The sequence below is a fragment of the Pipistrellus kuhlii genome, unplaced genomic scaffold (genome assembly GCF_014108245.1).
Source record: "Pipistrellus kuhlii isolate mPipKuh1 unplaced genomic scaffold, mPipKuh1.p scaffold_m20_p_5, whole genome shotgun sequence".
In the NCBI taxonomy this organism is placed as follows: Eukaryota; Metazoa; Chordata; class Mammalia; order Chiroptera; family Vespertilionidae; genus Pipistrellus; species Pipistrellus kuhlii.
In genome coordinates, this window is record NW_023425551.1 from 78,774,245 (window position 1) to 78,789,728 (window position 15,484).

Genomic DNA, 15,484 nt, shown 5'->3' on the forward strand with positions numbered 1-15,484 from the left:
AGAGGCTTTCTTCACAAAATAATCTCTTTCTTGATCAAAAGAAATCTTCCCAAGAACTCTCCCTCAGGAGACTTTCTTATGTCTCCTTGGCCAAAGTCCATGAGATGAGGCCACCATAGGCCAGTTATTGGGATTACCAGAAATTACTGTAAAAGATGTAAACTAATCCAGATACCTGCTCTAGGTATACTGTCATCTTATTAATAGCTGAATAAAATTATGGTTCTTAAAAAAGCAGGGCCAGGAGAGACTGTTGGGTAGGTAATCCAGCTCCTGCTTTACTAGCCAAAGACCAGGTAGTCTGTTGTTGGTAAAACCAGGAAATAGAATTCATTCTACTTAATGGAAATATCACAGAAAATATGCTCTCCTTAGAGCTAATACAAGGTACACACTAAGAAACATGAAAGAAAAGTCTACTATCTAAGTGAAGAATTACATTCTTTCATTCCATAAATGTCTACTCAGTGCCTACTATGTGCTACATACTGCTCCCGGTCCAAAGAGTAAAGTGGTGAACAAAACAAAGCCTCTGCCCTCAAAGAGCTTACAGTCTAGTGGTTTCTGATATAAAGTCTTATAGAAAATAACAGCAGTCATACTTCCAAAGTAAGACTGTACTTCTATATACGGTCAAATTGCAAAAACAAAACAAAACAAAACAAAACAAACAAACAAACATGACGCGGTTGGATTACAGAAAGTTCACCATACATTACACTAAGTTATTTTTAAAATATTAAAATATTAGAAACGTAGCCCTGGACATTGTGGTTCGGTTGGTTGGAGCATCATCCCATACACCAAAAGGTGACTGGTTCGATTCCCGATAAGAGCACACAGCCAGATTGCAGAATCTATGATGTTTTTCTCTCACATTGATGTTTCTTTCTCTCCCTCTCTCTCACTCTCCCTTTCTCTCTCTAGAAAATCAATAAAAAAAATAAAATATTAGTAATATATAGTTGATATAGCACTTTTTTAGGTATTCAAAATACTGTAATGTACATTATCTTTACTTCCCCATTGACTGTGAAGGAAGAAAGGGTGGATATTATTTCACAGGCCCTAGGAGGATGAGAACCTAGGTCTCCTGCAGCTCTCAGCTTTTAGTACAAATTAATATTTATACTTAATGAAAATAATATTTAAACTAATATTTAGTATAAAGGTACCACCTTTATACTCAAAGATAGAGGGCAAAGTTCTTAGAAAATCTGAGAAGATGACCCATCTCCTCATTGTGACTGAGTTGGCCCATTAGAGAAAGTTGTGATAAAGTGATATTTAGAGGCATGGATACACATCCATACATCTTGTATTTAGCTAGGGTCTCTATTGTGTTTGAAAATACTTTATTAGAATTTACTACAGAAATAGTTTCTAGGGAGCTTTTAGTTCTATTGTATGGCGGCTGGGTTTCCTTGAATGTGTCAAACAGAAAGAGGATGAGAAGAAAGCCAGCCCTAGAGTTACGTACATTCTTTGAGCCCTAATTCTCAGGGTACGAGTGCACAAAAGGCCGACCTATCTATGTTCAGAAGCCAGGAGCCCCACAAACCAGATCTCTCGCTTGAAGGAGGTCCTCAATCATCCAATTTCAGGACAATAGTTAATCAATAAAAACCTTTTCACCAAAATAGAGAATCCAACATCAAATCCTACGTAGGGCGTCTCAAAGAAATGTATACACACTTTAATAGCTGATAGCTCAATTTTGAAAATGAAATGTATTTTTTAATTTAAATTCTTTATTGTTTAATGTATTATGTAAGTCTCCTTTTCCCCCCATTGACCTCTCCCAGCTGCCCCCAACCCTCAGCACATGCTCTCACCCCACCCCACCCCACCCTCCATCTGTGTCCATAGTTATGGTCATAAATGTATTTTAATAAACACTGCCTTTATCATTATTCAAAGTGTATGTATACATTTTGGGACATCCTATATGTCTACTACCAATGTAGAAAATAAATCTTTTAAGTGAGTTAATTTCCCACTTAATAACAGATGTTTAGAGGTAAAATTATTCATCTTCCGATCCAAAAGAGAGCAGAGAAGTTAGAAAAGGCCAAAGTGAAAAGTGTCATTTCAACAAAGTAGGGGAATGCTAGCGGTGATGAAAGAATTACTCAAATGAAAGGAAAAACAACTCGACTTACTTTTTGGTGAGCCGAGGGTCCAGAGGAGGGTGCTGTGCTCCATACACAGGCTGGATGCTAAAAGCAAAATAAAGAAAGAGGCTGTCAGGATGCTAAAAATGTTGGGTGTCACCTGCATCACAAAATTGGAAGGGACTTAGAGAAACAGGTCACCTCCAATAACTATATCCAATCCAGCCCCAAAAGATAGTAACCAACTCTTCAAAAAAAAAAAAAAAAAAAAGTTCTTTCAATTTAACAACAGGAAGACAAACAATCCAATTAAAAACGGGCAAAGGACCTAAATAAAATACTTCTCCAAAGAGGACATACAGATGACCAAGAAATATAAAAAAAATGCTCAAAATCACTGATCATCAGAGAAATGCAAACTGAAACAACAATGGGGTATCACCTCACACTTGTCAAATGGCAACCATCAACAAATCAACAAATGACAAGTGCTGTCGAGGATGTGGAGAAAAGGGAACCCTAGTGCATTGCTGGTGGGAATGCAGATTGGTACAGCTACTGTGGGAAACAGTATGGAGTTTCCTCAATAAATTAAAAATGGAACTGCCTTAGGACCCAGTGATTCTACTTCTGGGTATATATCTGAAGAAACCCAAAACATTAATTCAAAAAGATATACCAGTGTGACTCAGTGATAGAGTGTTGGCCCATGCACCAAAGGGTCTTGGGTTCGATTCCCGGTCAAAGGCATGTACCTGGGATGCAGGTTCAATCCCTGGCCCTGGTTGAGGCATGTGCAGGAGGCAACCAATTGATGTATCTTCCTCTCTCTCTCTCTCTCTCTCTCTCTCTCTCTCTCTCTCTCTCTCTCTCTCCCCCCCCCTTCCACTCTCTCTAAAAATCAATAGAAAAAAATATACAAAAGATATATGCATTGCAGCATTATTTACAATAGACAAGAAATGAAAGTAACCTAAGTGCCCATCAATAGATGAGTGGATAAAAAAGTTATGGTACATATATACAATGGAATATTACTCTATTCCATAAAGTGGGACAGAAGTAAAAGTAGAAGAATAAGTATGTACACTGATTTCCTCATCTTTTACTGAAAAGTCTCAAAAGATATTGAAGACTAATAATTCAAGTAATAGAGACAAAAGTATGTTCTAAGATATAAAATAAACCTAAGAAAAATAACATAGCCAAATAAAAACAGGTGAGAAGGGGATAGGAAATACAACTACTAATTTTATCACTGCTCCTGGTAGAGAGGAGTCTATAGATATGTCTGAAGAAATATGGTATAAAGTTATAGATATAAATACTAAGATGAAAGGATAAGCTTTCCAAATTAACAGAATATACACATGTACACGTTTCAAAGCATGTACAGTCCTTAGAGTGAAAAATTTTAAAGAAAATATTAAAAATAGAAGTAAAGCCAAGTACATTAATCATTACAGTAAATGTAAATGGACTGAACTTACCTATTAAAAGAAAGAGAATTAATATTAACAGAGGACAGAGGACTGGTCGGTTGCCTCCTGTACTCACCCTGACCTGGAATTGAACTTGCAACCTTTTGGTGTACAGGACTACTGAACTACCTGGCCAGGACATGCCACCATTTTTGTTTGTTTTAATTTAAAAAAAATGATTTTTTGAGAGGAAGGGAGAGGGAGAGAATCATTAATCAGCTGTCTCTTGCATATGCCCTACTGGGGATTGAGCCCACAACTCTGGCATGTGCCCTGTCTGGGAATCAAACTATGACCTCCTGGTTCATAGGTCAACATTCAACCACTGAGCCACACCGCCATGCCATGCCACTGTTTCTGTAAAAACACTTTAACATAAAGCATATCCACATATTCACACAGAATTAGGTCTATGTACTTATAACCTATCTCAGAAAGAAGACATAAAATAGCAGTAGCAAGATGTTTGGAAAGTCACTAATCCACAGCATCCTCACAGGGGCAGCGTGCCAAGCCGACTTTCAGTTTCTAAGGAGCAGTGGTGGTGCAGGTCTGTGTACCCCCTCACCACTGGGCAGAGGGTGACACACCAGCAGGCACGTAACAGAACTTAATGAGAAAAGACTGGAACTCGACAAAACCCAGGCCTCTGTTTTAAGCTAGACCTAAAAGCTACTGGCAAACACATCTCAGAGAAACCACATCGGCTGGCAGAGCTTGGCTAGGCAGCAAAGAATGCCACAGGATATGCCGCAGTGGAGACAAAGAGCAAAATCCCTGTCAAAACCCCATCAATCCCTTTAATAAAACCAACACCACAGAATGTACTAGCCTACCAGGTTTAGGTAGTTGGAACAGAGCAAAAACCTTGGTGGAAAAACCAACAGGTGTTTGCTTAGCACTAACAAATGAGCTAAAGCAAATACGGGAATAGAACTATCCAATTTGAAACCAAGCGTTGGCACCTAATTCAGGTTCACACTCCCACTTGATCCAAGTCTTCCAGAAAGGGGATCTACACTGCTTCAGTGAAAATTTAGTATCTTCGCTTACTTTATTAGTAAAACATATCCAGGCTAAGGACAGGTTGTAATGTACCTGCCCAAACAGGCGTGAACCATTACAACCCCGTCTACTATCAGAATCATTAATATTATGAAAAAATGACCAAATGATAGAGAAGGCTCCTACAGAATTCAAGTGACTAGACACTTTTCTCAACTTCATTTAATGCAAGGAAGAGTTCTTTTATTTTAACACTTTTTTTTTTTTTTTTTTTTTTTTTTTTAGGGAGAGTGAGAGGGAGGGAGGGCGGTGTGGGGGGGCAAGGGAGAGGGAAAGAGATAGACATTGATGTGAGGTCTGGGACTGAACCTGTAATCCAGGTACGTGCCCTTGACCAGAAATTGAACCTGCAACCCTTTGGTGCTCTATTCACTGAGAAACACTGGCCGGGGCCAAACACATTTTTTAAAATCCTCACCTAAGGATAATTGTAGTTTTTTAATTGATTAAAAACCAACAGAGAGGAAGGGAGCGCTAGAGAGGGCACACCCCAACCAGGGATCAAACCCGAAACCTAGGTATGGGCCCTGACCAAGGATCGAACTTGCCATCTTTTGGTGTGTGGGACAATGCTGCACAACAAACACTTTTGCTTAAAAAGAGGGAAAAGCCCTTCCCAGAAAGGTTGGAAATAGGAATACGGGAAGGAGCCAGCTCTGGCTCACACTCGTCGCTCCTCTTCCAAGTCTCATCCCCATCTTTTCACGGGAAGGCCACCCCCGTGGATTGGTTGAGGTGCTTTGACAGAGGGTGTCTTAATCTTAGCAGAGACGGAGGGCGGGGGACGAGGAAACAGTAGCAGAGAGACCATGAACCAGGTGTCAGTAAGTCTGCAGTGTGATTTGTGACAAGCCCCCCTCCTTCCCCTGGCCTGTTTCCTCCCGGCTGTGGTCTTCGGAGTCAATTACAAATTTCATGACACTCAGATGTCCAGCAGCGCTAAAAGTGTTTAGTCACTATTTTCAAAGACAAAAGCCTCCCACTGGCAACCCCCCCCAAGACAGAAAAGCCCTCCACCAGCACCCCCCACCTCACCCACTGTTACTAGGAATCTTGCTGGGTGTGAGTGGAGTGACATGAGTTGGAATTGATAAGTTAAAACTTACCACTCAACTTCAGAACTGGTAATGGCCTTAGAGCTCACTTAATCCAAACCTCTCATTCATAAAGCAGAAAATCAAGCATGGAGTTTTAAATCTAAATTTGCCCTAAAATTTGGCTTTTTCTCTAAGCCAAGTCTTACGAGATACCTAAGCCAGAAACCTGGGAGTGACACCTCCTTAGTCCCTCCTTCTCCCTCACTCCCCAAAACCAGCGATTTACCAAGGCTGCATGTAGGTATTTTCAATCTTGACCTCTATTCACCATTGCCCTAGTCTGAGCCTCTCCCTTTACTGACGGCAGTAGCCTCCTAACTATAATATATTCCCTCTGATTCCCAGCAGAGGTTCAGTAGTGGGAGGAAGAATCAGGGGGGTGGAGGGACTCAAGTGTTTGGAAATGTGTAAGTGCATGTGAGAAAGGTAATTGTCCTAATAACTGGTGGGCCTTCTTGACACTTAGTGGACAAGGCCCAGAGATGCTAAACATCCTATATTTCAATACAACACAGAATTAACCCACCCAAAACAGCAACTGTGTGTCCCCACCCCTAAACGTTAAAAACACTGGTCCAAGCCATTTTTCTCAGGGTACCCAGAATGATCTTACCTAATAAGATAAGATATAAATTGACCGTACCTCTGCTACACCCACAGCCAATCAGAGTGAGTATGCAAATTAGAAGGCCAAAGATGGCGGCCGCCCAGCTGCTCCAGGTGTAGAGTGGCAAGGCAGGGTAGGACGCCTGCTATGAGAGGGAGGGCGGGGGGCGAAGGGATCTACAGGAGTGGAGTGCCGCAGCAAAGACGAAGATGGCAGACTCCGGCCAGAGTCTGCAGTGAAGCAGTGAAGATGAACTGGCCAGAGTCTGTAGCGCAGACGAAGACCGCAGACTCTGGTCGGAGTGAAGGCCTGGGTACCGGTTGCTGGAGGAAAACTGGTGCTGGAAGCCAAGGGGAGGAAGGCCTATTACATGAATCTCATGGTGCAACAGGCCTCTAATATTTTTATAAATGCAAATCTGATCATGTCTCAGCCCTCATCAACCTTCTCATGGGATAAAGATCAAAGTCCATAACTTGGCCTATTTTTCCAACCATGAAGTTCCTGGAAGACTCGCAGAATTTCGATTTTATTCTAACTATAAATGAGAGGTGTGTAAGAGAGCCAGAAGAGAATCAGGAAAACCAATTAGGAGGCTACAGTAGTAGTTCAGGCAAGAGAGGACTCAGATTGATTCATGATAGTAGGGGTAGAAGTGGTGAGAACTACTCAGATTTGGAATATATCTGAAGAACCAACAGGATTTGCTGGTTAGCTGGATGTGGCAGGAAGGGAAAGAGAGGAATAAAGACATTAGGATTTTTGGTCTGAGGAACTTGGTGAATGTTAGGACCATTAAGTGAGATGGAAAGAATAGCTTTGTGTGTGTGTGGGGGGAGATAGATTTGTGGGTGCATGTGGAAAATGAGTTCTGTTTGGACATGTTAATTGTGAGATACATTAATTGTTTAAGATCCATATGGCAAAAGCTTTCATTGCTAGAACTCAGGTTTCTTTCTCTCAATTCAGGACTCTTTTCTCAGGGGTTCTTAAAGTGCAGCTCCCCAGTTAGCAGCAGCAGTCTCACTTGGGAAGCTCAACTTTTCAGGTCCCTTTCAACCTCTGAATCTGAAACTCTGGAAGTGGGGCCTGACAATCTATGTTTTAACGAGCTCTCCTGGGGACTCACCAGGGTTTGAGAATCTCTGCTCAAAAGCATACTCTTCATGGCTAAAGAACACCTGACACCACGACTGTCCCACATTAGGCTTCTGGTGCCTCTATAAACTCTCTACTTAATTAACAATAGGTTGGGGGTTTTTCCCACCTGAGATTCATTGGGGGCTCCAGATACACTACTAATCAAAGTTTTTCAATTCCAGTTTCACAAACTAGAGCAAGGGGGAAAACAAATAAAAACAGGACATACTGTGATTACAATTAGTATTCTATCCTGTATAATAAAGAGGTAATATGCAAATAAACCCTCATGCCCTCACAAGATGGCTGCCTATGACAGGGCCGGCAGGGGGGTTAGTGAGGGATGACCAGATGACTGAACAAGCAGGCTGCATGGGGAAACCAGGCTGGCAGGGGTTAGTGAAGGACAACCAAATGACTGAATAGCAGGCTGCGTGGGGCGACCAGGCCAGTAGGGAAGGCAGTTGGGGGTGACCAGGCTGGCAGGGAGAGTAAGAGGTGACCAGGCAGGCAGGGGGAGCAGTTAGGGGTGACTAGACTGGCAGGGGTTGGTCAGGGGGGGAGTGCAGTTGGGGGCAATTAGGCTGGCAAGGGGGCAAGTGAGGGGCAACTAGGCCGGTGAGGAGGGCAGTTGGGGGTGACCAGGTTGACAGGGGGGCGACCTGGCTGGCAGCAGGGGGAAGTTAGGGGCAATCAGGCCAGCACACAGAGGCAGTAAGGGATGATCAGGTCGGCAGGGGGAGGACAGTTAGGGGCGATCAGACAGTCAGGCAGGTGAGCAATTAGGAGTCAGCAGTCCAGGATTGGGAGAGGGATGTTCCAGATTGGAAAGGGTGCAGGCTGGGCTGAAGGGACCCCAATCCCATGCACAAATTTCATGCACAGTGCCTCTAGTATATAATAATAAAAGTATAATATGTAAGTTGACCAAACGACCTACAGCAGAACAACATCTGGACGACCTTCTGGTACACACACACACTGGCGCCAGGCCAGCCAAGGCAGGTGCAATGCGATTGGTCAGGGGGCCCTGCCATCGCTCTATGATCGCCCCACAGAGGGAGACCCAGGCCAATGTTGTTAGGGCGATCGATCAGGGGGTGGGGGTGGGGGCTCCGTGATCACCCCACAGAGGGAGGCCCAGGCCACCCTCTGCACAGTGATCAGTCACAACCGAGTGGGTGGGGCCTCCCTCTGCTGAGTGATCAATTGTGGAGCCCCACAGAGGGAGGCCCAGTCCACTGGCCAGCAACGCGGTGGTGGTGTGCGGGCTGGTCAGCGATCGCTCCGCAGAGGGGCCCAGGCCAGCCAAGCAATCACCCCACACACTGTCACCCTCAGAGAGGCAACGCGTGGGGCAGTGCCGCACAGATGGCAAGTAGTGGCAGTGGCAGGGCTAGCTGCCAGCAGCCGGGAAAGGAAAGCTCCGATAGGCCCTGCTCACCGGCCAGGCCTAGGGACCCTACCGAAGGGGTCCCGAATGTGAGAGGGCGCAGGCCGGGCTGAGGGAAAGCCCTCACCCCATGCATGAATTTCGTGCACCGGTCCTCTAGTCATTTTCATAACAGCTAATATTATTGAGTACCTCTTTCTATGCATTACCTCATTTAACCCTCATAATAGCCTTATGGGTTAAATACTCTACCCCCATCTTACAGATGAGCAGTCTAGGCTCAGAGATTAAATAATTTACCCAAAGTCCCACGGGTAGAAAGTAGCAGAGCTTGGATTTGAACTTGGGCAGTAAGTTCTTTCTTTTTCTTTTTTAACATAAACATTGTGGGAGTTTAAGATGTACAATGTATTGTAATTGATTACCACTAAAATGTTAGCTAACACCTCTAACCATGTCACATAATTATCATTTCTTTTTTGTGCCGAGAACAATTAAGATCTAGTCTCCTAGCAACTTCAAAGTCTTGTTGGCTATAATCACTATGCTGTGCCTTAGATCTCCGGGATTTATTTAATTACTAGCTGAAAGCTTCCATGTAGTGCTGCTGCCTCCTATCTTCCCAGGAATACTTGATATACTTAGTACACTGGGCTCTAAGGACACGACAATAGGGTGGTAAAGACATGGGAGAGGGATAAAGGAGGGGGAAATGGGAGACATCTGTAAAACTATCAAGAATTAAAAAAAAAAAAATACACTGGGCTCTTAGGAATAACTCAGAGAACTTAAAAAGGTGTTTCATTTGCCCTGGCCAGGTGATTCGTTAACTCAGTTAATTGGAGCTTTGTCCCCTGCACCAAAAGTTTACGGGATTGATTCCAGGTTAGGGCACATACCCAAGTTGCAAGTTCAATACCTGGTCGGGGCATATAAAGGCATATCAATAAAGGCATACTCTCGGGTGAGGATTAAAAAAAACACACAAAAAAACAATAAAACAAATCCCTAGCTGGTTTGGCTCAGTGGAGAGAGTACTGGCCTGCGGACTGAAGGGTCCCGAGTTCAATTCTGGTCAAGGGCACATGACTGGATTGCAAGCTTGATCCCCAGTAGGGGGTGTGCAGTGCAGGAAGCATCAGATCAATTCTCTCTCATCATTGATGTTTCTCTCTCTCTCCCACTCCCTTCCTCTCTAAAACATGTGACATGGTAGAGGTGTTAGCTAAATATAATAAAGAGAAGTTTAATTCTATCAAGTTACAATAAGACCCAGCAATTCTACGCCTACATATACTTAACACATTGTGGACGGATCACAGAATTATTGTGTTTTCTGTTCTAAGGCTTGTGGCCAATCATATTTTAAAAAGATATTAGCTTGTAAAACCATGTAATAAATAACTTCAAAATGCAATTGGTATTTAATTTTAAAGTGTGCCTTTAACATTATGTAAAACATTTTGTACTCAGTCAATAGAAACTAATTTGGCCACTGGGTAAAGTTAGCAATAAAACTACTGGTCCACAATGTGTTAAAAGAAAAACATACATCCACACAAAAACCTGCACATGAATTTCATAGCATTATTCATAATAGCCAAAAAGTGGAAATGACTCAAATGTTCATTCACTGATGAATGGATAAACAAAATGAGATATATCCATACAATGGAATATTATTTAGCCATAAAAAGGCTGAGCCTTGAAAACATGCTTAATAAACATGCTTAATAAATTAAAAAAAGGTATCATATTACATTATTCCATGTATATGAAATGTCTAGAATAGATAAACCAAACAGAAAGACTAGTGGTTGCCAGGGGCAGGGGTTTGGGGGTTTGGGGTGTGGGAAGGCGTATGGAGAGTGACTACTAATATATATGGGGTTTATTTTTGGGTGGTAAAAATGTTCTGAAATTAGTGATGATGGTTTACAAAACCATCCATGAATTTTTATGGTATGTGAATTATATCTCAGTAAATCTGTTTTGAAAAAGGATGCTTAATTCATTGTGAACTTAGGCTATTTTACTAAATAAAATTCCTATTTCTAATCGTGAACATTGTCAGGTCTTAATCAAAGAAACTGAAAGGAACCTGCCATCACTGAGTTTTTCCCTTTCAATTTGCAAAGAGGAGTGAACTAGTTTCACTTCTAGGCATTCATGGACCTCGACCTATGTCATTTTACCACCACGGAGAAAGTTTTTCTTCACTCAAACCGAAAGAATACACATGCAAAAATTCTATTCTTGAGAAAATGCCCTCATCTTTTCCTTAAATCAAAGCACTTACTGTCTCAAAATAGTTTTCTCCCACAACCAGGGGCTCCTGGGGCTTCCTTGCTAAAACCACAACTAAATAAAATTCCCTTCAACAAGCAAGCACTAGAAACTATTATGAATTGTGGCCACATTTTAATGCCTTAAGATAAACAATGAATATAAATACCTCGTGCTGGGGTAAGGATCTGGGAAACATTCTTTTCAATGTTTACTGGCTCTGGCAATAACAGTAAAAGTGATAACCAGTGTTTACTGAGCAACTATAACGTGCTCAATAAACACTGTCCCTGGCTCTTTGCAAACAGGGTGTTTAATTTAGTCCTCACAGTAACCCTGAGGAAGGTATTTTTAACCTCTTTCCATAGACAAGGAAACTGAGGCCTAGAGAGACTGAGCAAATCATCTGTCCCTCATTGTACAGGTAAGAGTCCAGATAATACCCCAAGTTTTCCTGTGCTCAAGTGGTTTCTCCTCTCGCTCTCTAGAGTCCTCTTCAAAATGAAAAAGGAAGCCAGAAACTTGTAGAAACTAAAGAGAGACCCCCCTTTCTATCTTACCCAAGTAGTGCTTTGAAAAAGATGATTACTCCTACAGCCCAAAAGAGGAAATATAGAAAACAGAAGACGGTTAATAACAACTAGCAGTCAGTAGGCACAACATACCATGCCATTCCCACACGTAACAGTTTCCCATTGATTCTGCTTATAGCCTTAGGATGTCAACATTTAATGATGTCACTATGGAAAACCCCAGTGAACAGTTAGTGAGGCTGGAGAGCTCACTAGATCAGGAAGGAAAAGGAATCAGTTGGCAGGAAATGGTGTTTATCTAAAAACATAAAAGTCTTTGGCATTAATATTAACGCTGTAATTCCACAGCACTTTAATTTGAAGCTATCTCTGCATTCCTCTGTGTTATTTTAATGTTGTATTATTATAAGCTGATTCCCTCTCTATTCTCCATATGTTTAATAGGATCCTAAATAAAATAAGACTGCTATATAGCCACCTCTGACCTGCTTTACTCTTATGCTATATTTAAAAAAAAAAAAAAAAAAAAAAAAAAAAAAAAAAAAAAAAAAAAAGCCACAGTTCAAAGGATTATCCCAGAATCAATTAGGAAAGGTAGCACGTGGAGCACAACATGAATTTCATCACCAAGTAGACTGTAGCTGGCAGAAACCTTGAATTCACAATTGAAGCATGCGCTTGTCCTTCTACTTCTCAGGACTCTGCCCAAAGCAAATTGAAACTGGAAACCAACAGCGGATTGATGGATGTGCAATTGCTATGCATTTCAACATACACCAAAAGGGGGGTGGGGAGAAAGTAGCTAAAGAACTGAAGAATGAAAAAACTTGGTGCATGAAAACGTTTTTTGCACAACATCACAATGCATGGGGGTAAGGAGTCACATGGAGTTCAACAAATCCTTAGAAAATAAATGCCAAAGAAATAACCTCGATTCTCGGGTGACCCTGCAATAATTCCTCATGGGGAAGGGCCAACTCAAGATGAAATAAGGTCAAGCTTGAGAGTTTTCCTCACTTCTCTACCTCCCCCACACACCCCCGCCCGTCCCAAGCTCCCAGCAGAACCTAGCGGAGCCCAGGAAAAATATCCGTACGTGAGGAATTGGGGGCGGAGGGAAGGGGCCATCCCCCTGCAAACAACCACCTGTGCGTGTGGAGACCCCCAAGAGGGAGTTGTGTTTAAAGTAAGCAGCAGCTCTGGGGATGGCCCTCCCAGGCCAGGACGGGCACTGGCTACTCACCCAACTCCAGTCCTTCACGCCGGACCCAGCCACCTCCAGGCTGAGGGCAGCCCCTCCCGCGCCCTCCACCACAGATCCGGCTGCTCCCACTCCCACCCAGCCACCCCCAAAGTCCACCGCCTGCCCCTCCGCCTGACAGCTGCCCTGCCCCCCCAGCCCCGGGTGCCAACACAGCCTCCCGGGGGCGGGGGCGCCCCAGGCCCGCGGGGTTTAGGGCTGGGGATCTGGAAGGGTTGGTCCGATCTCCTCTTCCACTCAGCGTCCTGGGCTCACCTCCCCGGCAGCTTGGCGTTCCTCTTCCAAAACTGCTTGCTGTTTTCGGCAGCCATGGCTCGGGCCCAGGGCAGGCCTTCTAGGCGGGCCAGCGGGGTACCCGGCGAGATGCCCCCAGGATCCCGCAATCGGAGGGCCAACCCAGGCCGCTTCCCCGCCGCCGGTCAACGGCTCCCAGCGCCTGGGAGCGCCATCTTGGATGTGGGCATCCCTGCATCCAGCGCCGCTGCCATTGGTGGGCTGCCCGGCCGCGGTCGGGCGAGCCAATCAGGAGCCAGAACCCTGTCTGCCGCTGAAGTCGAGCCGTGACGTCAGGGGCCGGGCACACAGGTGGACGGGAAGGCGGCGCCCCGACGGCAGGGAGGCGGGGCGGACAGCTCCTCACCGCTAGAGAGGGGCGGAGGCAGGTAAAGGACCCACGGGGCGGATGGGGCGCTGCTCTCTTTTGAGGGGAATGAGGTCCTTGCATCTAACATGTTTGGGAAAAGAGAGCACATGTATTATATGCATAAGTCTTGGCCTAAAACTTAAGACACCTCTGGTTATTAGCCTCCGCTTTTCCTTTTCCTCTGAACCCGGGACTTTTTGTTTATTTGGTTGGTTGGTTGGCTGGTTGGCTGGTTGGCTGGTTGGCTGGCTGGGGTTTTGCTTTGTTTGTTTGTTTGTTTGTTTGTTTGTTTGTTTAAATCTGTGACGGAAGACCCATAGGATCCATAGCCCGAGGCTGGTAACCGTTCACGTGAGTAACGGTTAGGTCGCAAGTCCCTTGGTTAATTGAACGCTATTGAAGGCCTTGTGCTGGGAGTGAAATTCAAATGATCTACGGCCTGTTTCAACCAGTAACTGCCGCTTTCTGACTATGAGAGCCAGATGCTGACAACAATATTCAGGAAATATTCTTATTTTATTCATCCGATTCAGACTACCAAGTAACCCTTCTTGTGAGGACATCCTATATCTCCATGTCAGGAATCACCAAGATTAAGGCTATGTCCCCAAACAGACTGAATTTCTCTTATTAGCCTATTATAAATCTTCCACTCTTAAATTGAAGTCCAGTTTTGACTCAGAATGAGATTTAATGTGAGCATTTCGAATCCTTTGAATGCCGTGACTGTGGGGTTTTTTTGCTCTTTTTCAGTTGCTGTGGTTATAGTCCAGGGATTAGGGCGTGAGCAGAAAGCACCCACCAGTCCAGCGTAGTTTCTGTCCCAACAAAAGACTGCGGAGGGGGCTTGTCCTCCACGCTGCTGACAGCTACCGAGTGTCCTTCCATATATTGGAGGACACTTAAGGACCCCCTGTCTAAAAAGGACCTTCTCTTGGATGCTCTCCAACAACCTTTTTCTACATAGGCATGACCCACCTTTCCCAGCTTCTTTTGCTCCCTAATTTCACCATCATGGGATTGTATGAAAAGGGCTTTTTTTACTTTTCCTGGACCTTATGTGTTTTTATAGACTTTCATCTCCTCTCAGATAGTTACCTTTTATGGGCATTCAATCCTTTTTTTTATTTTTTTTAAACTCTTAGCCTTTTAATCTTATCGTTTCATCATTTTAGCTCTTTTTTTAGCTGTTGTTTTTCTTGCAATACAGTGACCAGCCCCACACACTGAACCCCAAGAAGGGTTTTCTGAGGTTTTGTTGAAGCAAATGTTTTGTCTTTATTTACTGGCATTTTGGCTTTACATGATCTGATGATATCTTGACGGAATAATCTATAGAAACGTCTAGATTCCTTTCCTCAACTGCAACTGGCAGTTCAGAGTTCATTATCTTAGAGGTGTCGTCAGAACTGTCTCCCGCCATGTGAGCCGTCTCACACTTGTCCGTGTGGCAGGCCACCTGCCCCTTCCTGGCCTCCTCACACAGCTTTACAAATGTTCTAGCAGAGCTCCCCGTTGACTTGCTATTTCACATGTGGAAAGCAGAGTATAATTTGTGTACCCAAAAATGTCTCACAGTATCCCCTTTTCTTAATGTTTTGTGATATGTTAAATAACGCAGATTCCCTGGGGATACTGTTAACAGTATTCAACCCAAAGAAACCCTATTATTCCTCTTCTTTGTTTTTGACATCTAAGCCAGTTTCCCATCCAAGATTTTTTTAAAAATCACTCAAATCATCTAGCAATGACTTAGTAAATAGGCTTTATCAGGGAAGTTGAGATTGTTGTGACTTCTCTCACCACCACTGTGACCTCCCAAATCTAAACCAGCCAACACCCTGACAGCAGCCTCCCTGCCTCC

At 43.7% G+C, this 15,484-nt stretch overlaps 1 protein-coding gene across 6 annotated transcripts in view; it reads right to left on the minus strand.

Moving 5' to 3' along the window:
• Positions 1–13,455, minus strand: part of TBC1D22B (TBC1 domain family member 22B) — a 67,409-nt gene extending 53,954 nt beyond the window's left edge. For 5 of the 6 annotated variants that reach the window (XR_006739973.1, XR_004983629.2, XM_045572726.1 and 2 more), the window contains exons 1-2: positions 13,233–13,455; positions 2,163–2,219 (exon numbers count right to left, since the gene is read on the minus strand). Coding sequence is in view for 4 of the 6 variants with exons in the window: in XM_045572726.1 (XP_045428682.1) it covers positions 2,163–2,219; positions 13,233–13,288 (113 nt within the window). In the remaining 2 variants the exon portion in view is untranslated. The remainder of the gene's footprint in view (positions 1–2,162; positions 2,220–13,232) is intronic. The other variant, XM_036413576.2, reaches the window with a different exon arrangement.
• Between the last annotated feature and the right edge of the window lie 2,029 nt (positions 13,456–15,484).